The 27,980-nt window shown below is 32.5% G+C and overlaps 4 protein-coding genes across 7 annotated transcripts; all 4 read right to left on the reverse strand.

The window, feature by feature from the left end:
- Positions 1–390: 390 nt before the first annotated feature.
- Positions 391–2,950, reverse strand: LOC117204922 (vitamin K-dependent protein C-like). 3 transcript variants are annotated; one of them, XR_004487158.1, is made up of 8 exons: positions 2,358–2,950; positions 1,983–2,064; positions 1,735–1,903; positions 1,460–1,665; positions 1,100–1,311; positions 1,011–1,019; positions 803–860; positions 569–634 (listed from the first exon to the last, which is right to left on the reverse strand). XR_004487158.1 is itself a non-coding variant. In XM_033442845.1 (7 exons), the coding sequence occupies exons 1-7, from the start codon at positions 2,448–2,450 to the stop codon at positions 513–515; spliced, it is 942 nt and encodes a 313-aa protein (XP_033298736.1). In that variant the 5' UTR covers positions 2,451–2,941; the 3' UTR covers positions 391–512. The 3 variants fall into 3 exon arrangements, 1 of the variants encoding a protein (XP_033298736.1); XM_033442845.1 differs by lacking the exon at positions 1,011–1,019 and having other exon boundaries at positions 391–634; positions 2,358–2,941; XR_004487157.1 differs by having other exon boundaries at positions 557–634; positions 1,011–1,311; positions 2,358–2,948.
- Positions 2,951–3,236: 286 nt separating this feature from the next.
- On the reverse strand, positions 3,237–8,319 carry LOC117204923 (trypsin-1-like). Of its 2 annotated transcripts, none has more exons than XM_033442848.1 (6): positions 8,087–8,319; positions 7,476–7,569; positions 6,817–6,979; positions 6,354–6,556; positions 4,431–4,633; positions 3,237–4,025 (listed from the first exon to the last, which is right to left on the reverse strand). In XM_033442848.1, the coding sequence occupies exons 1-6, from the start codon at positions 8,147–8,149 to the stop codon at positions 3,843–3,845; spliced, it is 909 nt and encodes a 302-aa protein (XP_033298739.1). In that variant the 5' UTR covers positions 8,150–8,319; the 3' UTR covers positions 3,237–3,842. The 2 variants fall into 2 exon arrangements, with proteins under 2 accessions (XP_033298739.1, XP_033298737.1); XM_033442846.1 differs by having other exon boundaries at positions 6,354–6,568.
- Positions 8,320–11,089: 2,770 nt separating this feature from the next.
- LOC117204924 (trypsin-1-like) lies at positions 11,090–14,101 on the reverse strand. Its single transcript, XM_033442849.1, has 4 exons — positions 13,820–14,101; positions 12,553–12,761; positions 11,546–11,797; positions 11,090–11,455 (listed from the first exon to the last, which is right to left on the reverse strand). Exons 1-4 carry the CDS (start codon positions 13,996–13,998, stop codon positions 11,334–11,336), a joined length of 762 nt encoding a protein of 253 aa, XP_033298740.1. The 5' UTR covers positions 13,999–14,101; the 3' UTR covers positions 11,090–11,333.
- A 6,202-nt stretch (positions 14,102–20,303) lies between these two features.
- LOC117204919 (trypsin 3A1-like) lies at positions 20,304–25,196 on the reverse strand. Its single transcript, XM_033442843.1, has 7 exons — positions 24,664–25,196; positions 23,861–24,029; positions 22,933–23,092; positions 21,927–22,132; positions 21,257–21,462; positions 20,981–21,038; positions 20,304–20,831 (listed from the first exon to the last, which is right to left on the reverse strand). The coding sequence occupies exons 1-7, from the start codon at positions 24,766–24,768 to the stop codon at positions 20,698–20,700; spliced, it is 1,038 nt and encodes a 345-aa protein (XP_033298734.1). The 5' UTR covers positions 24,769–25,196; the 3' UTR covers positions 20,304–20,697.
- Between the last annotated feature and the right edge of the window lie 2,784 nt (positions 25,197–27,980).

A 27,980-nucleotide genomic window follows, 5' to 3' on the forward strand; every position in this document is an offset into this window, starting at 1 on the left:
TAATCCGAAAATTCGAATGCATTATCATTAATGTTCGAAATATCTAAGCAATGCAATTACTGTATGTATGTACTAGGTTTAAGCGAATTCGGTGCACAAAGTATTCTGGTGTTTATACGTATGTATCTATATATTTGTATCAAACTTAGGTCATTTCAATGAGTTATTGTATATTAACATTTATCAAGAATTATACCAAACTAATTTGTCATGATTGGAAATACCGTCCACTTATACACGCATATGCTATAAAAATATTATTGCAAGTGCCGACATCGAGCATGTAATAAATTTCATGCAACAAAGTGAACGTACATTGTAGGTACATACATTATATAATTTTCATAAGTATATTCTTCGTTATAAAATCGTTGTTAGAAACAATTAACCTTTTCTTATTTAGAAGTTTATTTACTAATGGATTTACATATTCTTTCTAAAGGTTTAGAATACTATACAGTAGAATTATATTTACAAGAGAGAAATGATCGTAGTTCAATAACTATGATCTATTATTTTGGACAATAGCACGCATCTTTGGTTTGTTGTAATATCCAATTTAGATGTGGACCAACTCTTGTGAATATCGAAATGGCAGGGGCGCTACCACATTTATTTACATCCGAAATTATACCTGTTATGAAGTAGAATGTTTCTTATTAATTTACTATTTTAATATATACAATTTCAGTCGTGAATGATTTATATAATCATAGTCAGATAGCTGTAATAAAATTATCCACTATGGTTATTTGAGTGACTCATACAATTTTAGAACTAATATCATAAATGATATACGTACCGACTAGATCATATACTCCAGCATATGAACGATATTGCACTGAAGAACCTACATCGTTCTGAAAAATATATTTTCATATTTTATTGATACAAATTATTGCAAAGTTGTATAAAATAAAACATAAATCAAAAAGAAAGATAAATTCTTCTCGATTGAAATTTAGTAATTTAATGGTATTCGTATTATCTAATGGTTTGTTAATACGTACCTTTTATATCTGTACTTAATTAGAGAGTTTCCATATTAATAGAACTTGTAAACAATTAGTAAGATAATACTGACGATAAGTTAACATACCTCGCATACAATAGAACTTCCACCTAATATTCCAGCACAGCCGGAATCGTTGTGAAAATTTGTAAGATTTATGCCAGATCTAATACACTCGTCGCGTCCCAAAATTGGAAGACCCAATTTTCGCGGTCGACAAGTCTGATTGTTGTTCGTATCTTCCTCTGTGCTCACTATCCACCCAACCAAAGTTCCAACTTGTCCAAGATAAGTCGAACCTGGAACATGTAGATCATAGTATACGTTGTATTAATAATAATACTTATTCCTAAACATAAATCTATGTATTATAAATTGAGTTTAAAATTGGTCAATTTCGCTTAATATTAACAGTAATTGTGTAAACTTGTTATATGAGTTATATACCTGGGTTTGGCAAACAAATGGGAGAGATTCTTCTCTCGAATTTAATCGGCTGACTTAACTTCATCAGTGCCAAGTTATGAGCATGTGATTCTACGTTATACTCCGGATATAGAACCAAAGATTCAACGCTAACTGTGGTCGATGATACATCCAAGTTACATCGATCGTATTCTCCAAAAGATATTTTTACTTCCGGCGCGGTTACACTATAAACAAGATCGATAAGTTACCATATAATTTTTTTTAACAACGTCACCTTTATTTTATTTACTAACCGAATGAGTTGGCTAGCAGAGGATAAAACATAACGATCGTTTATTAGAACTCCGCTGAGAAGTAATTTTGATTTTACGTGAATATTTGCAAGCCAGGGAAATTCATGAGTCTTCGTGTATTCCCCGCCAAGGAACCGTGTCTCAACAAATCGATTTGGTCTTCCGCAAACTGTAAATAAACTATATCGATAATCAACGAAAAAATTTCTCGTAATTTATATCGTAAAAAGATTGAAGTGTTTCCTTACGACAGTTGCCACATGTTTTAAATCTCCCAAGCAGGTAGTCCAGAACGCCTCGTGTTTGCCGCAGTTCGTCATCTCCTATGTCCTAATGAAATCAACACAAAAATCTTTAGAAAATATATTTGTATATGAATACATAAATTTATTTACATATTTTATTTCCTTGTTGTGTCATTCTTTAGAAATGACTAGACTTAAAATTACATCTTAAGGCTTAATTAAATTAAATTATCCATAGACTGCAGACTTTTATGTATTTGTGGGATATTTAAAGGTACAAAAATGCACAGAATGCGCGTAATATATCAAAATATATAAAATATCAAAAGTATAGTACTCGTAATAATTTTTTATCTAAATTATTGTAAGATTGCTTACGGATGAATTAAATTTATTGCAGTGAATGAACCTCGAAGTGAGCACCAACAGCAAACCACAAAGGATATATTTGAGGAAGTTTTGCAGCTTCATGACTTTTCTCTCGGCTGTCGAAACGATACTGGTCCCGGTTAAACGGTTGGTTTGTCTTGTATAGCGGGATTATCGTTGCCCGCATCTTGAAAAATATACAACGCTTTTTCCTCAATGTCGAACGTACTAACGAGTGGTTCCTCGGTATCGACCAAAGGATGCCGATCTTGTTTTTGTTTGTTTCGTTTTCGTTTGAATTATAACCGGTTTATAACCGGTTAGTACAGTACCGTTAGGCTATTTCAGGCATCGTATGATGGACCAATCCATGGAAATGGTACATGTACGTTTGACACATATAGTATCCCGATCGTAAGCTTTGATTTGTATTTGCTTCGACTTGAAGGCTCAATACGCGTCGACTTATCCTTCTATGCAGAGATTTGTCGAGAGAGCGTAATCGTTTCTATTGATTTGAAATAGGCTATGGTTGAGTCGTATTGATTGATTATACTGATCAACTCTGCTTTTTGTGGATTTCGAAAGTTTAAGAGTACAGTAGAATTATCTTTACATGAATCTAATGGAGGCAGTACATATAATAGAAATTGACTCGTACGATTTCTTATTCGAACAATAGAAATTCTCGTTCCGATTGGTGGGCCCAATCGACAGGAAGTTAACCCATTTGTATTGTAAATTACAATCTTCGCATTATTTGTTGTCTCGATCCTTTTAATTGCCTAAATATGCTTTATCATGTTTGTTGAATTATTTGTATATTTAAAGTGTTATAGATTTTAAATTGTTATTAGGATGAAATAAAGTGTATTGATAATTATTGTATAATTTGTATAATAGAAACGTTTATTGACTATCTTGTCATTGAGCATATTACTTCATTTTTAAAATGATTATAACTTTTCTTTATATTTGAGCAGGTCGTGTGACACTCAAATGATCTCTTAATTCGTAATAATTGTAATTAGTCCTCTTTTTTAGATGAAAGATCATGTACAGGGAATGTTTGAGTATTTTATGAATACTATTTAAATAATTCCTAGCGAAGTAATTCGTACATTACTTACATTTGAGCATATTCTCTTAGAAAAAGATTTGTCAAAAAGCAGAATAAACATTTGCTTGTGTAGAAGTTAGTCTCTACATGAATATTAATACAAGTAGCAATATCCAAAAAAAATTATATAATTTACTTGTTGCAATGTTGAAAATATGTTAAGAAAATACGTTTTCAATGACTTTGGAAACTAAATATTAATTAATATCCGAAGAAAATCGACTTGATGTCCCTATGTATCTCAAAGTCCATCATCGATAATGGCGTCACCATGAAACTTGTATTTATCCCCATTCAATGTTGTTTCATAATAATAATTAATATAATACAGAAAAATCTATTGCTTTCCACGTTGTTACACATAACAATTGATCTTAATTTTGTTCACAGAAACATCCCTCTCGCGAGTGGTAAACTATCCAGTTTATGTATCGTGTGACTCTTGTGTAAACGCCAGGGTATCCTGGTCGAGCACATCCGTTTCCCCAGGATACTATACCTATGAGTTCGTATTTCTTGTCTTCGCGTTCGGCTATGAGTGGTCCTCCGCTATCACCCTTGAAGAAAGGAAAAATGTATAATTTCATCTATAATTTCTTTGAAGGCATAATTGAGAAGAAATAGTTTAACGATTATTTTCTGTATAGTTGTACTGTCGATTTAGAATCTATGACGATAGGTCTAAGGTGTTCATAGTACAAATCGTCCAACAGGATTCGTAATATTTAATTATTTATAATCCTTAATTGATATTGCACGTGATCAATTTTAATTCAAATGTATCCTAATCTACTGCGGTGGGATAAATGAAGATAAATGGAGATAATTATAACTCCGTAAAAGAATTTTTTTTTGTATCTAAGTAATTTTCTGCTAAAGTTTTATCTACTGCGCGTATATGTCAAGATACTTCCGCACAGAATGAGAGATATTTGAATATTGATAAGAAATTCAGATCTTACCTGACAAGAATCCTTTTTCCCATCAGGATATCCAGCGCACATCATGTTATCAGAGATCATACGTGGACTGTAGCTTGTGTTACGGCAATCCTGAAGGCTCATAACCGGTACCTCGACTTCCTGCAGCAGGCAAGATGGCTTCCCATCCTCGTACAAGGTACCCCAGCCGGACGCGATTGCTTTCGTTCCAACGTATTGCTTATCTGGAAACATTAACGTGGCCCGTATATGCAACGATGGAAACAATTATCAAACAGAAAGAGTAAGAGCGGGATTACGATGCAATGCGAACAAACACGCGAACGACCTATACCTGTGTCATAGCTGGCTAGAACGTTTCGTATTTGAGCCATTCGATTTGATCCACTTGCACTTTTCACCTAGTCGCTTGACACGAATTATGCAATTTCGGGTAACGATTGCCACTGCGTTTTTTCATTGAGTTATGATTCGAAATGGCCCGTTATCACGCGGTTGCATTCGCGAAAGCTACCCGTATGTTGACTAATTTCTGCCTGCAATTCAGCCCCTTCATGAATCAGCCAATAAATAATGCGATTATCGAATGAAACATGCAACGATATGTGTTCGATCGATGTAATTATTTTATTTTTTTCTTTGAACTTGCCATACTAGGTTTTAAATTAAAATATTATCGACAGTCATTGACGTAGATGCATTCAGGATGTATGCGTTTTGTAGGAGTACTTTAACCGTTTCTACAATTTTACAGCGGGGAAAGTACATTTTCCATCTACATATTTCTGTTTTAGATGTTTTTAAGAAACGATGACCCTCTGTTACTCGTATTCTTATATGGATACTAGTCAGTAATAACATTGAATTTATTTGAAGTGAAGACCATTTAATGGTATGTGTTGGATATTTTTAATCGTTAGTTGTTTTTATTTTGATGACCGTGGAGAAGGAAAATATGGTTATGGGATAATTCCAGAGGACGCATTAAATCATTTGTGAGGTCGTGTATTTTTCTGTTGTGAAAGCTTAAGTTTGTAGTTAGAAGATTAATGTAGCAATATCTCATAGATTTGAGTTATGCTGGCTTTATTAAGCAGCGCATTGCTAAAGCCGAGATGTCTGTGGTTGACGTGTGAATTTATTATCTCTGTAAGTACTTGGTAGAGTTTAACGATAGGAATTCGTTCACACTTTTTTTGATAGAATTAAAAAAAACATGTTGATCGATAGGAGAAATGACACGCCCTCGACTAAACAGATGAAGATCGATACAAGAAGAATTTGCGTTAAAGTTTTTAACATAGAAGTAGGTCAATTTTTTGTCATTCGTATGCTAATTCTGATCGTCCAAAATCTTGTTAAGTTTCTAGTTAAAATAAATGCGATAAATGTGTTTCGAAATTGAAAAGAGTTTTTAAGAATTACGGAATTCAAATGATGAACGTTCTCAAAAGTTTATATTAATAATGCTGTTTTACACAATAATTTAGCAACTAATTTACTAATTAGTTGACAAATTATAAGTTGTAGACTATAGGCTTTTGTTATAAAACAAGTTTGAAAATTTTATCATTACTGATTAATATCAGTTATAATTTATCACAGCGCATTTTACACATGTGTATCGCACGATAAATGCAATATTATGAGTCATAGAAATTTCTTGGAAAACTACGATTTTTGGAAGAAAAATAATTATTTCGTATTTTCAAAAGATTATGCACTAGTTATTGGCACACTGGTAATAATCTATACCTTATTGTTTATTATTAGCAATATTAATATAAATATAGTATTTTAATGTCAATAATAAAAATAATAATATACTAATAACATTAGCAATTATATATATAACATTTTAACACACAAATTTAATTAGTCAAAAGGAAGTACAAATGTTAGCAATATTTGTGTTTAATGTAATAAGAAAAGTAAAAGTCGCACCTTTTTCTGTTGGCAAACATATGGGCCTTATAGTGTCGCTGAGAGGCACTCTTTCGTTCAGCCGTAAAAGCGCGATGTCATTGTCGAAATTGAGGAAGCTGAAATCACCGGTTAACACTCTGACCACGTATCTGGTCTCAGCTCCTCTCTCGGTACACCTGTCGTGTTCACCGAACGTGACCTTGATCATGAACCACATGAACCTGAAAATGGGACTAGCAAAGCTGATCATGCTTCTCTGGAGAACTGAATCATCGCTGGTAACTTAAATCAGAGATTCGAAACGTTTTGTTCTATGAATTATTTTTCTGGAGATTTTAACACCCCAAGTTATAGAAATCCTGTAGCAACTAGAATTTTGTTTTATTTTCGAAAATTTGGAAATATAGATATATGAGTACGTAACGTGCAAGTCACGTGGATATTATAGAGAGTTATTGCTCATTTTTCAGTGAATGCTTACCCTTTGACACAGTGAGCCGCGGTCAGGACGTAGCGATCATTAATCAACGTTCCACCACAGTAGAATTTGTTCAAATACGAAAGCCTGGCCATCCATGGGAATTCATTCATACGAGTAGTCTGACCACCGACTATTCGGCTTTCTTCGTTCCGCAGACCGCAACCTAATACATAGTTTGAACAGGTAAAGGTGCTAACAACCTAGTTTTCTTAAATGGAAAACGCAGTTCATAACGGTAACGAAAGATAAGATAATAATCACGGTAAGTTGACAATATCGATTGGAATTTAATACTAAGATGGAATTTAGAATTTGATGTAATGTTGGAGTTTATAACGGTGTTGGGATTAAGTAATAGCGTTGAATAGAAATTTAGTGCCTTTTGTGTGACTGCTTTTTGTTTTAGTGAGTGTGGTTATGTATTCATTATGTAAACAGTATCGATAAGTAACATTTAATAGAATTTTAGTTTCTCAGTTAGCAATAGTAATTTTATTTTGTACTAGATGATATTGTATTTATTATATACATTGAATGTATTGAATATTATAATTAAGTAAATATTTCTAATATTCTCAATACTGTGTAACCGAGTTTTATATTGTCATTTGTAACTCGTTATTTTTTATATTGTTAGCGAAGATAGAAGCTGTACTTACTACAGTAACAAGGTGCAGGTTCTTCCATGGCGTACGGTGGTTTGTTACCAAAAATACCAAAAAAGTTTTTCACCCTCTCACCGAAAGTACTTGCCTAAAAGTTTTATGTAACTCTAACTCAACATCTGTTTATTATCATCTAATAGAATTAATATTTCTTTTTTAAAAACAGCATTTGATTCATATTATACCACGTTATCATGATTTCAATTAATTAATCATCGTGTATCATTTTTGTACGAAATCGTTCAACTATGTAATTTGCTTACATTAGGTATATAAATTTCAATAATTGTAAACCATAGCAGATCGTCGCCCATTTACGTTGCACCTAAACCTAAATGAACCAACAAACCTACCAGACCACTAAATCTACACGGTTATCATGAATCATAAAAAATATTAAAACAATTTCATCATTTTAATATTCTATAATTGTCTAATTTCAAGCGAATTCACAAGTAAAATCAATCGATGAAAAAGTAAGTAAGTTAACAAATTTTTACTATTTTATAGTATTCCATATTTCGAAAATTACCACTTCTATTAATATTAATGATATATTACTAATATCACAGTTCAAGGAAATTTTATCAGGAAGAAGATCTTACTTGACAAGTTTCTGAGGCCAGATACAGAGCGACCAATAATACAACGCACTGGGAAAACTTCATTTTCCGTGATTAAATTTAGTCCGTGTTATTATCCGTGTGAAGTTTCACGCGTCACGTTCCACAGGAAGGATTCTTTATTGATGAAGGATCCTCCGCGCGGGCGCTGTCAGGAACGAGTTACGGACATGTCCCTAGCTGGGAGTTACTATCGCCAGTGTCCCACGGCGACTGAGGACGACTCAGGTCGAAGAGGTAATTGCTATTCCAGAAGAGAAGGAGGGCACGACCGACTGGTCGGCGACTGGACAGTACCTGACCAGTTCGGGTTCACGTTCAGGGTCGAATTACGGATGACTGTTATTGACCGTCATCAGGGTCACTCTAACTTTTCAATGGTTTCCATCGATAGCTGCAATTTTGTTTTTTCTCTTTCCACGGGTATGGACTTATCCACAGTTTCTAAATATAATCTAATATTTTTTGGTATGATTATAGATGTTACGGAAGAATATGAGGAGTAATTTGATTTTAATGCTCGTCTTTTGTGTGTATCATTTACAGAAATTGATGTATATGTTATAATTACTATACTGATCAGACAGTGTGTTTATTAGTCAGTCATTTTTATGTTTTTGGTAAAGATATTAACTAAGTGTAAAGGTGTCTATCGTTCCTTGTAAATGTGTTTATTACCTATACTTATTGTTAGATATTAATATATGTACGTATATATTGATTGGTAAGTCACTATTACATTTATTGAATTAATTAATCCAGTATGTTATATACGTGTGATTAAATTGGAGTTTATTTGAATTTTAAATAGACAACGATTAATAAGAAAAAAATTATATTTGATTTCTCGCATTTGAATGTATCTCTTAGAATGAATAAAAAGTACATTTTTAAAAAAATTTCGTGATTTAATGCTGACGATATTTTAATACTGTAAACGTCTTTCTAATAAATACTTAAGATAAATCTGACAGTAGAGTAATTTAAAAATTCTGTTGATTATATTATTTGGTCTTTAAAACAACTACGTACTATTTCATTCTTATTTGTTTAAATATGACATTGCGACATTCAAGAAAGAAAATGTTTTTCTTTCACTTATTCATGTCATGTAAGTAATCGAGACGCGCCCAAAAATTAATGCCTCGAATGTATTATGCAGATTTAAAGGGAGAAGACGTTTATGAATACCTATCTGTATCTTATTATATGCAAAACTTTTATTATACATACTGGCGCGTCAACTGGTACCGTTGAACCGCAAGCGTTTTGTATTAATAATGTGCCATTGGTTCAAGATAGACATGAGACTATTCGATATGCCGATTAAAGTCTGGTTTTTCCACTTTCGACCAAGTTACGATATATTTAATATCGTTTGGCATTTATCTGCGATCTCGAATGTGTGGCAGAAACAAGAGCTCTTCGATTTTACGGTATCATCGACGAGAATTCACTTTTAACGATTCTGTTTTCCTCAACAACATTACAAGAATAGTTGTTGAATAACGTCATATTTACGAGCGGGCGAGAAAAGAATTTTTATTTTGTATGAACAAAATGTGTAACAATTATTGTACGTATATCATGATTGAGAAGAGGTAATTTTTATACCGAAAAAAATAAGAGATTCTTAGTTTTTATTGGTGCATTAGGAGAATGTTTGCTTTAAACATTTGTATAATTTTAATTAAATTAAAATAATTTTAAGAAATCACAACATTTAGGAAATTGAAACTTTGAAATTGCATTAAAATAATTAAATTCCTGAGTAAAAATTCTCTCACCTAAAGAGTAATTTTTATGCAAAAAGAGATGGTCGCGGATATAAATTTCAAGGACCATTTTTTTGTTTAGGAATTCCAATTAATACAAACTTCTTTACTTAGATTGTTACTATCCTAAAACAATAATTTCGAAACTAGAAATAATTGGAATTTTAATTAGAATTAATGAATTATTACTAATATCAATTAATATTATTACCTGAAAATACTAATACTTGAGGGAAAAATTGAAATTAAAAGAAATATAAGAAAGAAGATTGAATATCATTTGAATTTTCAATTACAATATTTGAACTGTTGAAACTCATTTAAATTACATCTCAAAATTAATTGTATTAGTATACATTTTAAGCGTTACGTGAGACTTTTTAAGTGAAATTTATCTCTCGCAAGCAGTTCCAATATCAATGTTAAGCTATTGTGTTACCTTGGATATAGATATATATACATTTACATAGCAAACGTTATATCATTGAGTACTAAATTGAAAGATACATACACGGTGCATCAATGCACACGCTGTCGTCCTGATTTCAGTAGAATGTTAGCTTCATTAATTTAATCGTGGTTCGACAGAAAACCGTTACTGATAATTATTCTAGCAACGTTCAGCTGCCATTCACGCAACAAAAGGTGTGACACCAGCATACTTCGAATTATACAATATTCATATATATTACATTTTGAAAACATATATATAAAATCAGAAATTTCAGGGTGCAATTACGTTTTATTGAAAACAAATGAAAACGAAAAATAGATATTTATTATAGAATTAAACAAAAAATCTCCATTACAGATTACTAATTTAATTAAAACGTATAATAACTTACTAAACGAAGTTCAATGTTGTTTTCTTATTTTCTACATTTCTTTAAGAACGATTGGTTTTTTTTAAATAAATACTTTTATTTAGCGCGGTAAATTAAAATATCTCTTCTTTGTTACTATTAAATGATTATTCTAACGTCACAGTTCATTAATGCATTACGTACATGATATAAAAAATATAAAAAAGTAGTAACATCTATCGTTCACGTATAAAATAACTTTATATGATAATAACAATTAACTGAATCACTAAATCGCTAGTTTGTAACAGTTTCTTATAGTTTTGTGACTTTAGTCTTGCTACGAATGGAACATGAGCAACGATTCTTTTATATTAGAAAATGTTTTTTAAAGATAAGAATCACGATTACATCGAAGATGATTCAAAAGACGTGGCAGGCTTATAACTATATACATTTTAAAGTAATTTTCTATTTTATACCTAATCAATTAGTAAAACCATACTAGTAAAAAAATACAACGATTCTCAACAGACACGCTTGAAAATTAATAAATAATTACATAGAACTATAAAATATTATTGCTTCCTATGAAGATAGTCTCACAAATTCTTTGTACAATTATGGTTGTTGATGGTCGTTCGATCATTTTTAATTTGTACATATACATCCTTCTTTCATATTCGTATTGATCCAATTCAGGTACCTAGTTACCCTGGTGTATACTCCAGGATATCCTGGTCTTCCGCAACCAACACCCCAGGACACTATTCCTGTATTGAAAAGTATATTGACAGATACATCTTGATAATTCGAAAGTGAGCACGTTAAAAGATAAACAGGATGCTGTAGTAATTTCTTACCAACTATTTCAAGCCTGTCGCCTTCGTGCACAAGTAAAGGTCCGCCACTATCTCCTTGACAAGAATCCTGACTGCCTCGACCAGCACAGATCATGTTTTCCGTGATTCGATTAGCGCGATATTTCATTTTACGGCACTGTATTAAACTTAATATCGGCACTTGTACTTCATGGACTTGTCCAGCAAGCGCACCTCCTTCAGATGTCCGCCCCCAGCCTACCACGGTGCCTTCTTTACCAGCCGGATCGCTACCTGAAATTATTTCAATGAATTTTTGTGTTTTATAAGAGAAAGGTCTAGGCAATCCTTAACATTAATTAAGTTATTTTATTGCAATTATTTTGTAAATTTCTTTTGTAAATTTTTGTTTTTAACTATCAAATGCTAAATTTAATCACGAATAAACTAAGTTACTTTCCAAGTTCTTATTTCAATTATTAAATCAATTCACTTCCCAAATTTGGGTATTTTAGAAAAAGAACGATGATTTAATTTAACAAAGTTAAATATTTATTATTATTTTCTAGTCTTTTTTATATTAAGAAACGTGTTGTTGCATCAGTTGAATTTTTGGGTTTGGCTTCCAAAAAAATTTAACTAACACTATACACTTGACGAAAACGCGTAGCAAACATCATCGGTTGCAAAAGTGCTAATCTCTTATGTTAACATGGCCCATTGTAACAAAAGGTGAATGCACTTGTATATATTTTTGGAACATCGCTCAAAACGTTGTTAAAATTTCGATCTGGCAACGTAGAATATTTAATGGAAGAAATATAAAAAAATTGTATGTTCCGGATATTTTGTGTTTAATTTTATATTCTATTTAAAAATAGTACCGAGAGGAAATCCTATTTTTTGTGCAACATTTTTCTGGACACATCGTAATTTTCATTCAAAATACTCTCTAATATCAGTAATAATTTTATTAAGGAGAATTAAATATTCTCAAACATTAACAAACGTACAATTGCTCATCTCTTTTTACCTTTTCTTTTTATTACCTTTTTGAGGTAAACATACTGGTTTGACAGTTTTAGAAAATTTCACAGATTTGCGAAGTTTCAATAAGGCAACGTCGTGATTGTACGAATTCATGTCGAAGTTCCTGTGACGAATTATAGCGCTCACTGCTCTCATTATGGCTTTTCCGTCGGTATTCACATGTTGGTCGTAATCACCAAGTATCACGCGGATCCTCGACCGTTTTAATCTGAAAAACAAGTGACATTTCATATATTATGGCGAGAAAAAAAATTTTATACATTCTTCAATGCTTTTTTATTAAGCGGAGACCAAAATATCGGAAACCTATTGATGAAATATCGAAAACCAGAGAACGAATTAATCTCTTTTTAATCTCTTATTGATGACTAATTTATTTTTTATGATTTTTCGTTCATCATTGGATATATAATAAATTTAGTTTTTGGATAGATTTTATTCTTAAAAAGAAATTATAATTTGTTGTAGTACTAAATATAATTTCAAATAAATAGGAGTCAAGAATAAAAGTGAAGTAAGTTAAAATACTAAAACTTCTGGACAGTTAACGATCTCATTTCAAATAATCCAACAGAGTTCAACAAAATAACAAAGTTCAGAAAAAGAAAAGGACTGCTCATTCAGCATGTTTTTATTTCAATAACGGTCATACTTTCCTTTATCCTACATAAAGACTTACACAAGAAAAATTATAGAAACTTTAAAACGCTATCGTTGAAACAATATTCCCGTATTACATAATATATTCCATTCCAATTTTAGCAAACTATCCTACGTAATAATAAAAGTTTCATAGAAAGGAAAGAGCTGACAATAATTTTTAACATGTTCTCTCTTGCAACAACATTCCGTACGTGGGAAGTTGGAAAAGCTCAATAAAGGTATCTACACAATTGCGTAGCAGTTATAGAAACCTTTCATGAACATACTATGTGTATTATAACATTTTGAAATTTTATTGGCAGTATAAAATACTGATCGCGTCATAAGACAGGATTGAATAACAGACGAACGAAACAAAAGATTTATAATGAGATAATTACAAAATAAAAATATCCAATAAAATGTATCCAATTCGTATTAATCATTGGCGCTCGTTCTAATGCTTTTAATTACTAGCAGTATACATAAAATAAAATACACAGTATACGTAAAAACTTTTATACGATAAATGTTCAAACATTTTTAAGAGGCACTGTAATAATAAAGTTTCAAAGGGAGGAAAATAAGAACATAACAAAATTCTATGGAGTCCAAGAAACTTACCTACGTACACAGTGAGCAGCGGTAAGAACGTAATCATTGTTAACGAGGCTGGCTCCGCAATGAAAGCGACCCTCGTATACGAGTCTCGCCACCCATGGATATTTGTTTGGGGTTGTTGGTTGCCCACCAACGATTCGGTCCTCCTGATTGGATATACCGCATTCTGAAAAGCAATTCATCGTTCATTATTGCTTGTTACGTGTCACCGTCAATCGCTGCAGGAGCCGGAAATAGTGAGGAACGCTTTCTACCGTAAACTGTTACATCGGTAGTCTAGCACGCAATCATATGTAGGTACCGACTGACGTTATTACACTGGACATGGTCAAGTGTAAATTCCGTCACGTGATGTAATAAGTTTGCAAAGTCGCGTGGGGGAAAGTGATTTTTCGATCGCACTTTCGTTCCTTGCCGATGAGGAAGAGGCAAGACAGATAGAACGCTGTGAAAACTAGTTCGTAGATTTCTTTCTTCCCCCTACCCACTTTTTTCTTTGCTTGTCAAGATCCACGGAAGTGAAACTAGTTTCTAGATATGTTGTATCTTCAGGTGAATCGATTTGAGATTTTACTCACGTAATTTAGATTTTTAATATTATTATTCTCTTTCTATTATAATGAAGATTTTAATAAGAAACAAGGTATACGGTTTTGTTTAAGTTAGATATATTTTACCTGTTCATTAAATCCTCTTTCTGTATCTATTTGTTCCGGACTTGATCCCTTCCTTCCATTATTCATCTTAATTTCATATTGTTAAAGTTACTATTTTATTTATTAATTCCTATTATTAGTATTTTCTGTTAATTTTGTTATTTCTAATTACTAAAATATTGAATTTAAATTAACTGCTCTCTCCCTCTCTCTACATCTTTTATCCGTGTAAAATCCATACATTTCTAATGTATAGAATATCAATAAATCTAATGTTTGTTAGAATAATTTATATTTTTAACAAAATTATTATTATCGTAAAATAAATAGGTTTAAGAAATTTTTTTTCGTTTAACGTTATCATATATTTTTAAAATGATTATATCAAACTGATATATTTAACATAATTTATTTTACAACTTTCTACTGTGCTTTTACCGTTTCTTGATTGATGTACAGCTATAATTCAAAGAACGTTGCCGAGAATATTTTCATCATTAATAATCTTTTCTGCAAAATCACGAACAATTTCTAAAAATGCGTAGTTTCAAGTAGAAAATAAAATACACAAAAAGGAAGAAGGAGAAAGTGTCGTATCTAGCATACAGTATAACCTTACCGCATGTACAATTCCTTGACACAGCATCATCGTCATCCAAGCTGCTACTTATGTCAAGGCCGAATAATTCATCAAACAGGAACTTGCCCTTTCGATTGCGAGTCGAATTCGTTGTCTGAAAAAAAATGCATCGATCATTCTTCGGCTGTACGTTCACTCTCCATTTCGAATAAGCAAGAAGAACGATCGGGGAAAGTGACCACGATCCGAATTATGGGTCAAGGCCTGCGTCGCTAAAATCGATTCTACACGAACAAACTAAAAATCTTGTATATTACTCATAAATATAATATTCAGAAAATTGATTCTAGTAAAAGTATCGCGAGTATAAAAGCGTGATTGAAAATTATCCTCAATTTCGTAGACATATATGTAATAATTTTTCAATTATATTCTTAGATCAGCAATGAAATATTTGAAATTGTTCATGAATGCATCGAATAATAAGTGTAAAAGAGACGCGAATTTCATAAATCTATAATTCCTCAATTACATTCCTCGTTCTACTAAAATATTTGAAATTATTCATGAGCGTCTTACACGAAGTCTTCCGAAGTACAGGAAGATTTCTAATAACTCCAACAATAAATGCAAAGGAGATGAATTTTATGAATATATAATTCGTCCATTACGTTCTTCGATCTGTATGTAGATATGTACCGAGATATTTAAAATACTTCTCTTCATTTTCATAGGCATGTTATACAAGTTCTTCCGAATTCAAATAAAATTTACGATAACTCCACCAACAGGTCTGAAACTCTAGTAACTAGCAACAGCTATTAAACGTCACTCGTAATCTTCAGTTTCACTATCAAATTTATTACTTACACTAAAATTCGACGTGGTCAACGAATTATTTTGCAGGAACTTCACATTCAAACATGTCACATGAGCGAAAAATAACAAGATTAATCCGAAAGTCCATATTTCGTGCGATATGGTTTGTCGAAACATCTTTCGGTTAGCGACTGTGAAGAAATGTCACGGTAGAAGGTCTTTCCATTCGTCGACGAACCTTCCTAGACACTCCATGTATTCACTGAATTTTCCATGATAGTGCATTCTATCGCGTACCGGCACACCTTCCACTGTTCCTTCGATTTCTTTCTCCTCCTTCTTCTTCGTCTTCTTCACATTTGCCCCTAGATTTAATCGAGAGGCTGCTGGAGATCGGGCGGACGTGGTGCAGACGCTTTCACCGCGCTTCCACGAAGACGTCAGACTGGCCGAGACCAAGACCAACACCGAGTGTTCGACTCACTCTCGAAGAAAGTTCTTTCACTATGTCCTGTTGCTCTTCCCATTCAGTATGCGATGCCGATCGCACATGATCCTCTCGTTTCGAAATTGGCAAGATGGACGTGAATTCGTGTCACGCGACTGCCCAGATTTGTTATATGGCACCGTGTCTTCCGACTATTCGATGCTGTATAACATTTGCACTTGATTCATTAAAAATATTGATAGTTAATTAAGATTTAGACTTAGAAAATATCTAGGTTAATTTTAATTAACGTGCGATTATCAAACTGCGGATCTTTATGTCTGCAATCTAAATAGAAATTTATTTCAAAATCTACCTAATTACGAGGCTGTAGGTAGTTATTTTAATTCATATTTTCACGAGGATGACTAAAAATGTGGGATGTAGACATGTTGTTTTACCTGCTAATCTTGTAACGAGTAATTTACTCTTGATAATTTATATTTTTATATTTTTTGCATATTACGTGAGAATTGTGCGCGTTCTTGCACCTTCGAATTTTCTATGTATAGGTTGTGAATGTTCATATATTTATGGAAATTTTAAAAAATTTGAGAACGTGGAATAACATGCAACAGTATATAAAATATCCAAATATGTATAATAAAAAATATATATAAAATATCCAAAGTAGGAGAAGTGTTCATTTTGTTAATTAATTTATGATGTAATTAATTTTAAAACTTTCTATTTAAAGTCCCTTTTTTCGGTTATATTCATGGAAATTTGCATAAAAATTTGCTGTTTACTAATTACGATATCAATTAAAATTAAAATTGTATCGATCGTTCGATTTAATACACAGAGGAACTTTTTTAAAATAGAAAACGAGAATTTGAAACTGTTTGATATTCCAATGGCAATTACTTTCGACAGGCCATGGAATTGTTTAACATTTCAGTTGTAAATGTTAGAAATTCGAGACTTGAAACATTTTAAGCGATCTCTCGAGGTTAGAATTTTAAAAATTCTAGAAATAAATTCTGCGAATGAAAGATATGCAAGTATCTAACTATCAACGATACTTTGACACCGATGTATTGAATTGTTGAAAAATTTCGTAACATTTTCGATAGTAAATATATTGTATATCTTATACGATATTGAAGGAGGATGATTTGTCAAAAATTTCTATTAAATACTAAAACGTTAAGTTGAAACTTATGCTACTCTTGGAAAGAGAAATCGGAATCGATTAATTAATAAGATTTCGTTTTTCAACGAGAAAACGTTGAACATTAGATGAATGTTTCACTCACTTCATGGAATGTATCACAGTATCACGATCATTTATTTTTGTTTCTATGCAATTTTTCCAGTGACGAAAAATTGCTGTAGAAGATAAATATAGTTCGTTGGAAAAGTGTGACTAAAGTCATAAAAAAAAAAAAAAACAGACCTTATATTATTCCATAAAAGATTAATTCTATAACAATATATTGGCTTGAGAGTTTCTTTTAATTCTGCTACGAATTTTCTAAATACTCTAATAAAGTTAGTGATTTTTTATATTTACGTGAATAAGACGTTCGCGATGAAGAACGACGATCGTGATAGGTATGCTTAAGAGAGATATAATGAGGTCGAATATTAATTCCTGATATGAATCGAGCAATCTAGCTATAGCTACAGTCGTATATATCTTATATAAGCACTTTGATTTTTCCTAACTCCAATCTTTCATGAACCGCTATTACAAAACTCATTCGTGAATCGATATGTCTAATTTCGTTGGAATATATATATACGTGAAAAATTCTTATTGAAGAATATGCTTTCCCGATTATGCATATGTTATATACAAATTTGTATATTTTCATATAATTTAATAATACGTAATAATTTATACCGGTATAATATATTACGCAGAAAGAAAACAATTCTGAAGTATAATCTTCACCTAAATCTCGAACTTTATCTCCCGACATATATTCGAAATTATTGTTTTGCCACTTAAAATACAGGAATCTTAATATCCACTCGATTTTATTATTTTACAACTCTTCCATCGACGGTACACTGAAAGCAACTATCTGCAGATATACTTTTGAGATGATCGCATTGTGGAAATCGGTTACTTTTGTTCGTACGATTCGATTTGACCATTCGGTGAAATATAAAAGAGACACGTTTCCGGTGCCCTTTCAAAAAATTTCTCTTCTAGTGGCTGACTGGACGGATGGCGACGTAAATGTGTTTCTATCCTTGACAAATGAAATCACGCGGTGAATATGAGTTCTGTCATGGGAAGATGTTATTAAAAAAGTTCCTTGCTGCTGGAGCACTCAGGGCTTTGCGTTTACTTTATATCTGCCCTCTGACCGTCATGTGCTTTCTACGACGTATAATAAGAGTTCCTGTTCCCAAGAATTTCTACCAGGGTTGTTTTTCAATCGGTATTTTGTGATTTCGTTGACAACGACTCGGTTTAGTAGAACATTTTGTAGAACTTTTATTTGAAAATTATATTGTATTTCCTTTAAGTATCTTTTTTATTATAAATTAGGAGTATCTGTAAATAGTATAGCGTTTCTTAAGGCTTCTTAAATTGTTTTCTGAAGGTATATTGGTGTAAAAATTGTAAAATACATAAATTTTCTTACCAACCTTATTATATAGGTATTCTTCTTTATGATTTGTCTAATAAAAATCGGTATTTTTTATTCATCAGGTTAATATTCGTGTATTTTTTATAATGTTATATCTTTATCCTTCGTATAATAAGCAGTTAAAGTTCTGAAAGAAGAATTGCATCAAAATACAGTAATTCAAAGAATAAAGAATTTCTTATAAACTAAAGGTTATTGTGTGACCCGGAGTAAAAGCATTGTACGAATTTCACTTTATGAATTACCCAACAGTTCCAAATATTTTACGTAGTACCAAGTTCCTAGTTCTTGCTGTAATAAATTATTGAAAATCCGGAGAAGAGACGCGTTAAAATTTAATAATTCACAGAATGAAAAATTTCTCACGAACTAAAGAGAAATTTTCCTTGTCATCGTTAATAAATATAAAACAATTACCAAAGATAATTCTACTTTTTACAATATTCTATCTTCATCGTGATACATGATTAAAACTTTAGGAACTTTTCATAAGGAAGCTTTAAATCATATAAAAGAACAATCTGTATAAATGACAATGATTAGTAATTATCAACTAATAATACAGATTAACTTTACTTTTTACAAACATTTTATCATTCTTATGAAATGTGCAATGTAACAAAATGTTTTGAAAGTTATTTTTATTTAATAAGCCCGAAGAGTTGGGATTCCTTGTTTCATTTCGGGAAGAATTAAGAGTCGTTGGTAACGACTGGAGGTTTCACTAACCCACATTCACCGTTGAAAGCAAAACGTTACTGTCTACTGACCCGGTTTCTGTTATTGCCTGTTCATCTCGATCGAGGACTGTCGTTTATCTGACATCTCGTTGCGATGTCCAGCCTTTTTTTTCGAGCCATTCTTTCAGCAATCGTTAGGTTTTACCGGTTTGTTCCTGACGGAGCTTTTGTTCTCATAATTAGTCCGCAAGTACGATCGATGCGTTCACCGTGATCAAACTTCGGATGAAAATTACGCGAAGCTTAAGAATTTCTAATTATGATCATAATGTTTCAATAATTTATGAATTTCTAGAAGAATTATTTTCTCAATTCCATAGATTTGGATTGATTACATCAATGACAACACGGTCAATAGTAAAATATATTATCATTCTAAAGTTATTGCTCAAAGATATTAAAGTGGTATAAGAGCAGGAGAAATATTATGTTTACGAAATTATTCAGTTTTGTTCTTCTGTAATTTCATTATAATTTTATTTATTTTATGTAATAGTTTGAAGTATTAAATGTATAATAATTTAAATTCTTCGTACTACGGTTTACACTGGAAGGCTTCAAAAACAATATTCAACTATTGATAAACATGTTCTTTATTCAACAACTGTTTCATACAGAAAATGCGACATCACAGAAAATCGGAACTTCTTCATGTATATATGTATACACTGGACTAGATCACCTCAGCTACATGCAATTGAACAAACAATTGCAATAAATTAATAATAGGCTACGATGGCTCGATTGTACATATTCTATAACTATTTGCAGTCAGGTCGCGAGCAACAGACAAATATGCAAATATTCGTGAACTTGTCAGAGGAAAATTAATTACCGAATGTTCTTCTACTTCGTCTTAATACTGACCGTACTGTTTGAATGTCTTAATGCGATTAAAAGCGTCGTATTAATAGTGTTCGAAAGGCATGTGTGTCCCTAAGATAACATGTATATACTTATCATATTAGTAACTATGTTTAAAGAAGGAAATTAATGTCGACGAGGTGGTGGGCATACGCATTCGTCATCTAAATGATCTTTAAGCCACCCGAGGTAATTTGTTAACTTTGTGTAAATTCCTGGGAAGTTTGGTCTTGCGCATCCACGACCCCATGAGATGATACCTGAGCAACAAAAATAATTTATATATGCGATACAATGTGTATTAATGTATTATAAATTATAGATTAATATAAATACGAATAACAACAGAGATAGTGGATAAGTAGCAAATAATTTTGAAATTGTAATAAATGATGAATGATAATATTACCAATTATTTCTAAATGTCCAAATGTTCCTTTTACATGCAGAGGACCACCGCTATCACCCTATGACATAACGTTATAGTAGCAGGATAATTCAGATTATAAAATATTGTTTCGTATGTTCTTTTTATATATATTATTTCGCAATAATTATGATAAATATAATATTATTTTGCAAAAAATATAAACATTTATTTGAAATATGCAACACATATGCCATATTTATGAAATTTGCAAAGCATTTAATATGCGGTACGATTTTTGTCTAATCGGATACTTACAAAGCAAGCATCGAGATCACCCGCTAAATATCCTGCACAAAACATATTTTCACTGATTCGATTCTTCTGGTAACCTGCTTGATCGCATTCTTCCTGCGATAAAATTGGGAGATTGACTCTTCTTAATTCATTGCTCACTGGTTCGCTCTCTCCCGTTCGACCCCAACCAATCACCGTGGCAGTTGCACCAGTGTAGTCGATAGCTTCTACAAGATATACGAATCTTACGTTTATTCAGTACATGATACCGTGTATTTTCACGAAATCATGTTTTCGCAAGTCGACAAATTTAATAAAAAAATTATTAAGCAGAACCATGCAATAGTAAAAGTAAATAAAACTAAAACAGGACAATATTCGAAATTAAAAATGAAAACTAACGTAATGAGCTAACTTTTGTCTTATCAATTTTTTTACGCTTAATACAATTTTATATTTATGAAATATTTACGAAGAATTTGACTTGTTTCATATTAAAATGCGAATTATTCAGAAAAAATAGTTCGATTCTCTATTTCCTATTTTACGTTCTTGTAGTTATCAGTAACTCGCAGAAATGTTATTTTAATTTGTATGTTATATTTCATTTTAGTATATTTTTCAATTCAATATAAATCGTTCGTCTGGCTATTGCATGATTTATTGAATCCAACGACAGAAGTATACTTACTGTCTTCAGGCAAACAGGCAGTACGCACGATACCATTTACATTCACTGCTCGATCCATTTCGATAATAGCAATATCGTTATTGTACGTGTATGTATGAAAATTTTCATGTATAACGACAGACTTGATGCGGCGAATTATGGCATTTTTGTCCAATTTCGTCCGATCATTGTCTACCAGGACGAGTTTGATACTTCTTCTGTCGAATCTGGAATTTATTAACACAGTTACGGAAACATTGAAAATACAAATTTTCCAATGACGTTTCATTAAAAAAAAAGAAGAGCATTTTAATCTTATCGCTGTCAGTTAGCATTTAGTACATATACTTTTAAAATTAAATGCACCGATGAAAGTTGAAATGAAAGTATCATTTCAACAAACGAAGTTAAATTAGTATCATCGTAACGAACTTGAAACATCGTTACTGCAAACAGAGAGAGAGAGAGAGAGAGAGAGAACTGACGAAGAACTTTCAACATTTCTTCGCCTCATATTTTGTATTAACAAGATAGACAAGAAAAGGAAGGAAAAGTTAAAATTTCATTTCCAAATCGTATTAGCTTGACAAAGAAACTTTTACACGTTTTCAGAAACAGATGGATTTGCGAAAAGCAATCTACTTTATGTAATTTAAGATCTAATGGAATTGACGAAATTTTATCGAATTTCACACATTTCCGTGCCATATATATCACCAATAAACTCACGATAATTATCACAAGCATCATTTTCACTACACGGTGAACAACGTTCTTCAATTCAGCATCTAAGTAAAATAAAAGCAAAGTGGGTAAAACGTATGCAGGAGCACGTACTGCTAAAATTTAACAATCCGTTTAGTTTTGTTTAATTTAACAAACCGATTTACTCCGTGCAATTTCTTTAACTTCTTTCTTTTTTTTAAATTAATTTGATAAATTGACTAAAGGGATTAAAGCGAATTAACGAATACATGTATGCAGGCATATTATAAAATATTTCGCGTGAGAGAGAGATGATACTCACCCAGATAAGCAGTGAGCCGCTGTGAGTACGTGTTTCCGCGTGATTAAACTACCGGCACAGTAAAATGTGCCTTGTTTGCTCAGGCTAACAATCCATGGATATTCGTAAACGCTCGTCACGTTCCCACCGACGATCCTTGTTTTCCGACCCACGCCACAAACTGCAACAGGTACGTAGAAATCGGTCCACAGGCGAAATGTGGTTGCTTATTTTTTTACGCCATTCCAAATACATATGTTTGTATCTTTCTTAATCTAATATAATATTTCCGCAATTGTTACATTCATCGTAATTATTGTTTTACATCTATGAAGATGTTACAGTAACTGTTATAATGATTTTGATCGATACTGGCTGGATTAATATGTTGAGAGAATTTAAGAAAACATCTTGTGTAATATGATGTAAAAATAAATTCTACAGCATGCATCGAATGAAAGTTGTAAGATATGTAAAATAAATGTGAATTTATATTCGTTATTATTGTTGCTATTTTAATATTGACATTTGACTAATTCTCATAGTAATCGATATTGATCCTGTTTTGATCCTGAGTTGTATTTCATGTGATTTAAAAACTAATTCTGCGATATATGTAAATTATAAAATTCTCAGGATACAAGTAAATCCATAATAGTTATAACACAATTTTTATATAATAATAATCATCCTACGTGTTTAAGTAAAAATTGAAAAACGAATTTAGCGTGAATTGCAAATAATTACGATGGTTTTTTAATTATTTAGTCGCTGACATCAAACATTTATACGTTTTTTAATTGTTCTTTTTTAGGAAATTTCTTGTTTATTTCCATCAATGGTCTTATTGAAAGTAGTCGCAGACATTTTCTCCTTTTGAAAAATGTGGGATAAATCGTGCCATGGCACTCATACAGTCTATCGCTCTTATTACAGCGTTCTTAATTACCACAGTCGTTGCAGATGTTCGGCCTCTTTGATGGAATCGAAGAAGTTGAATTGAAATCGATGTAAGACACCTCGTCTATCGCCGATAGATCGTCGACCTCGGCGCTCGTAATGTTGTAGTGTGTTTGAACGTTTGATGCTGGCAGGTTCTTCTCCTTGTTCCTTGTCACCTAAATACAAAAGTTAAATAATTATGGGATTTCATAATTGACATGCCACGACATCAAAACAATCTATTAAACTTCAATTAAAGTAAATACATCATAGACGACCTATAAGTGTTTAGCAGAAACTAATTAATTTGATGTTTCATTTAAGACAGACTATCGATCGTATTTATCGTGTAAGACATAGAACACCATTTAAATAACCCAATTCAAATCTATGGTCAATTTAAACTGGCCCTCTACAACTAAACTACAAATGTTTATGCAATTTCATATTTCATATTTTTATCAATATAATTAAAAAGCCAGGGTCTATATAAATATTTACCTAGCGTATATTTTCTCATATTTAAATTTCCTCTACACGCATAATCGTCCTCATTCTACTTATGATTCAACCTACTTATGACCCAACAGAGTAGCGTATCGACTTATGATCCAATACGTTAGTAGTATGCACCGATTGAAGATTAATGTGAGAAAAGCAAAAAGCCCAAATAGGAAATCATTTCAAACTCATTATGAACAGGTAGGTTACTTTGTTATAACTAATTATAACTAATATATAATCCATTTCGTCGCGGATAAGGATAACTAATTAAAAGAAAAAAGAACAGAATACAAGAACGTAACTCACCACTCGCGGGAACGCATGGCTGCAGCAACTTATCCAGAGGAGGATCACGACGAGTGTTCGTTGCATTGTCGCGTGGTTCGACATATCGCGTGTCCCGAATGGCATATGCAGCGTGCGTTCGGTTTGCTGGTAGTCGACGAGCGGACACACACAGGCGGGATTTCGATCTCTCGTGTGCTGTACGATATCGGTGTAAGGTACTTACTGCTCGTGCACGTGCCTATGCCAGGCGTGAAAAGTCTAAAGGTACCGTGGCCGTTTTGCCGTTTTATAGTAAATTATAACTATTGAAGAAACCGACCTACGCTGGTCGGTGGGGATCGTCAACCTTGAGTGGTGCGTTTGCATTGGCAGATGTTGCATGTGACAGCGTTTAAATCAACCGTAGTATTCGTGTACGCGGCGTTGTCTCACCTGCACACTCGCTTATCACTGATACACACGCAAAAATAACAATGTCCCATGAGTAAACGAATATGTAGAATTTATGTGTGCGAGAGACCGAGTAACGACCAATGTCAATCCGCACCACCACCACCGCAACAGTTTTTGTCTCCTCCTACGTTTCAGACCCTTTCGTACCCGTCCTTCTTTCCTTCCTTTCGAAGATCCGGTAGACTGGATCAATGTCACTTTCGTCAGACGAAATTCTTCACGACTCGCCGTCGCTATTGTTTTCCAACGACCGAACACTGTCAGACGCGTGTGTAGTTGAGACACACTAATTGGAAGGGTTTCGCTTATCAAGTGGAGCAGGTCTTTTCATTGATCGTGGGTTCGTGAAGATCTTCATGCTGTAGGTTTTTCATGGTAATATCGATAGGCAGAGATTGAGTGTTACTGAAATTTTGTGTTTAACGGTAGAACAACTGTTGGTGTAATTGAAATGACTAATTTAATAATTAATAATTTATAAGTTCAATTTATTTTTCACGATAGGAATTTTAGAGATATTATGCATTTTGGAGGATTTGAACGATCTGTCGTAAAATGTATGAATAAAAACTTATTTTTCACCTTACACTATATATTCTTTTATGCAGCTTTCGTTTTAATTTTTGACATACGTTTTATGATTCAATCTAATAACTACAACTATAATTTTTAATACATTCAAATCACAATCTTGTTCCACGAGTTCCTTTTCCAGGCAGCTCCTCAATTGTGAAAGGAAACAGTGTACCATCATATCCAAAAGATATTAAAACTATCTAACCTTTCGTTCACGCAACATTTACATGTTATTCAACATTTTCATTTTTAATGAAGGGTGTTTTATGAATAACGTTATACGTTAACCGTTAATGTAAGAATTAAAATGTAACGCTAGAAACGAATCTGCATTAGAAAACTATATTTATTAAATGAATTATGCATGAATTATACATTAAAATTATTCATTTTGACAGGAAGTCAGAGTTCATGTAGAACTTTGAGGCGGCGACAGAAATTATTGTAGGTCCATGAAACAGTTTTGCCCTATGCATAAGTAGTAAAGATTTTACTAGGCGAGATTCTAAGAAGTTTGTGAGAACATTACGTGGGTTGCCGTTGCGGTCTGAAACCGGGTCAATGTAACCAGTCTTTTGCCCTTGTCTTCAGATTCGTAAGGCTAACGCAAATGTTTAACGAGTTGCGACTTAGTCGGAAACACATCGTATCTTTCTTCACGCGGAATCTCAGTATTCCGGAAAGAGTGTAGTAACTTCATTGAAACAATTATTGCAGTCGTGTTTGGTTAATTATACAACATGTGTTAGACTGGAACCTAAACATTATTCACATAATTGCTCGAGTAAAATCATTCTTGTTATCTTATGTAAATTCCAGGCACTATGCCGGTTTATTCGTTGCCTTTTAACGGGGTTATCACTTAAGTTTCGTATAATAGCTTTTGGGCTATTATCTCTAAATAGGTTTTGATTATCTGTCTGTTTCGAGTGGATAGTGTGAACGTAATAGATGAAGGAATTTAAAAAAATTTTTTTTTTTGATGTTGAGGCAAATTGATATTTTCGTGAAAATAACTAAAGAAATGGGAGCTTGTTTCACGTATTAAGTATTATAACAAATAATTTTGTAATTTGCATATTTTGTATATATATTTCACCAATTTTATATATTTAAACGGATAAATATTTAACCTATTAATTGTTAATAGTAATATATATTGTTTAAAGAATTTCTAAACGTGTAACGTTTTAAAAATACAACGAGATATACTATAGAAAAAGAAAATACTACTTATACTCCACTTGGGGGAAGCATGTTTCCCTAGGGTTTATCAACTCGAATCGTAATTTTCACGTGGCTATTGATCGCATGTGGTCCAATAATTATTGTCTCTTGCTGATTTCGCCGCGATTCGTCCATGTCGATTGGCGTACCGTTACGTTCAATACCGAACAAGTTTCGCTGGTAATGAGGTTCCACCATTTCGACATTGGAATTCAATTATTCAGGGTAAGAAACTGCGCACTCCCTTGCCACTTGGTGTTGGTAACACACAACGATGCACACGTATTTTACAGTGAATGGACTTATACGAAGGAACGAGCGCAATTTACAGGATGATTGTGTCGTTTATGGAGCAAGAAGTGGAGAAACGTTGATTAAACAGAGAAGCAAAACTGCAAGATCGTTCGCATGCAAGAAAGTGTTCGATAATTTATGAATGCTCCTGGTTACTTTTAATGGCCCTAGCATGTTTTTTAATCAGAAAATTAATCGATCACGTTCAGAAGATCGGTAAAGGATGTGCCTTCCGAATGTAATTTAAATTCGAAACGTAGCAAAAATTTTCATATTTTCGCGACGGTATTTGTATTTTTTATTAATTTTGTCCAAGTCCTCTGAGCACTTCCTTTTTTAAATAGGGCTTAGGTGTAGGAATGATATTATTCAGTCTTGACAGTAATGAAGTATCCTGTCAAATATTGAATGTACATTGCATCGTTCAAGAGAATTTTAGTAAGAATTTGGTAAGGAATCTGGTCATTTTTTCGTAAGATAAGTAGAATGTAATTGAAAAGAAAAGAGCGATAAAAATATATAATCTTCGATTACTGGTAAGTGCAAGGCGTGGAGAAAAAATTGGAGTTAGTGGAAGTAGTTACTGAAAGCTATTTATTTGAATCTTCGTAAAAATCTACATTGTCACCCTCGAAGTAGTCCCCAGAGAATCCATACACTTAACCCAACGTCACTTCCATTATGCAAAACATTGTTGTATGGTTTTTAAGACTGGGAGATCTCGTTGTGCGATCCCCTTTTGGGATATATCAAGAACTGTATTATTAAAATGTGACAGAAACTCG

This window comes from Bombus bifarius, unplaced genomic scaffold (assembly GCF_011952205.1).
Source record: "Bombus bifarius isolate JDL3187 unplaced genomic scaffold, Bbif_JDL3187 scf7180000007984, whole genome shotgun sequence".
NCBI lineage: Eukaryota > Metazoa > Arthropoda > Insecta > Hymenoptera > Apidae > Bombus > Bombus bifarius.

What these genes read in the sequence shown, in the direction of transcription:
- LOC117204922 (XM_033442845.1), bottom strand. Translation starts at nt 2,450, where the DNA reads ATGAAGCTGCAAAACTTCCTCAAATATATCCTTTGTGGTTTGCTGTTG. An exon ending in GCAATAAATTTAATTCATCC is followed by an intron (nt 2,065 to 2,357) that starts GTAAGCAATCTT and finishes TGATTTCATTAG; the next exon opens with GACATAGGAGATGACGAACT. An exon ending in TGGAGTATATGATCTAGTCG is followed by an intron (nt 635 to 802) that starts GTACGTATATCA and finishes ACTTCATAACAG; the next exon opens with GTATAATTTCGGATGTAAAT.
- LOC117204924 (XM_033442849.1), bottom strand. Translation starts at nt 13,998, where the DNA reads ATGAATTGCTTTTCAGAATGCGGTATATCCAATCAGGAGGACCGAATC. An exon ending in GCTGCTCACTGTGTACGTAG is followed by an intron (nt 12,762 to 13,819) that starts GTAAGTTTCTTG and finishes CTTGTTTTTCAG; the next exon opens with ATTAAAACGGTCGAGGATCC. An exon ending in CGACAGGCTTGAAATAGTTG is followed by an intron (nt 11,456 to 11,545) that starts GTAAGAAATTAC and finishes TTTTCAATACAG; the next exon opens with GAATAGTGTCCTGGGGTGTT.
- LOC117204923 (XM_033442846.1), bottom strand. Translation starts at nt 8,149, where the DNA reads ATGAAGTTTTCCCAGTGCGTTGTATTATTGGTCGCTCTGTATCTGGCC. An exon ending in ACCTGCACCTTGTTACTGTA is followed by an intron (nt 6,980 to 7,475) that starts GTAAGTACAGCT and finishes ACTATGTATTAG; the next exon opens with GTTGCGGTCTGCGGAACGAA. An exon ending in ATGTTTGCCAACAGAAAAAG is followed by an intron (nt 4,634 to 6,353) that starts GTGCGACTTTTA and finishes TAATGTTTCCAG; the next exon opens with ATAAGCAATACGTTGGAACG.
- LOC117204919 (XM_033442843.1), bottom strand. Translation starts at nt 24,768, where the DNA reads ATGCCATTCGGGACACGCGATATGTCGAACCACGCGACAATGCAACGA. An exon ending in GAACATCTGCAACGACTGTG is followed by an intron (nt 23,093 to 23,860) that starts GTAATTAAGAAC and finishes TACCTGTTGCAG; the next exon opens with TTTGTGGCGTGGGTCGGAAA. An exon ending in TGGACATTTAGAAATAATTG is followed by an intron (nt 20,832 to 20,980) that starts GTAATATTATCA and finishes TTTGTTGCTCAG; the next exon opens with GTATCATCTCATGGGGTCGT.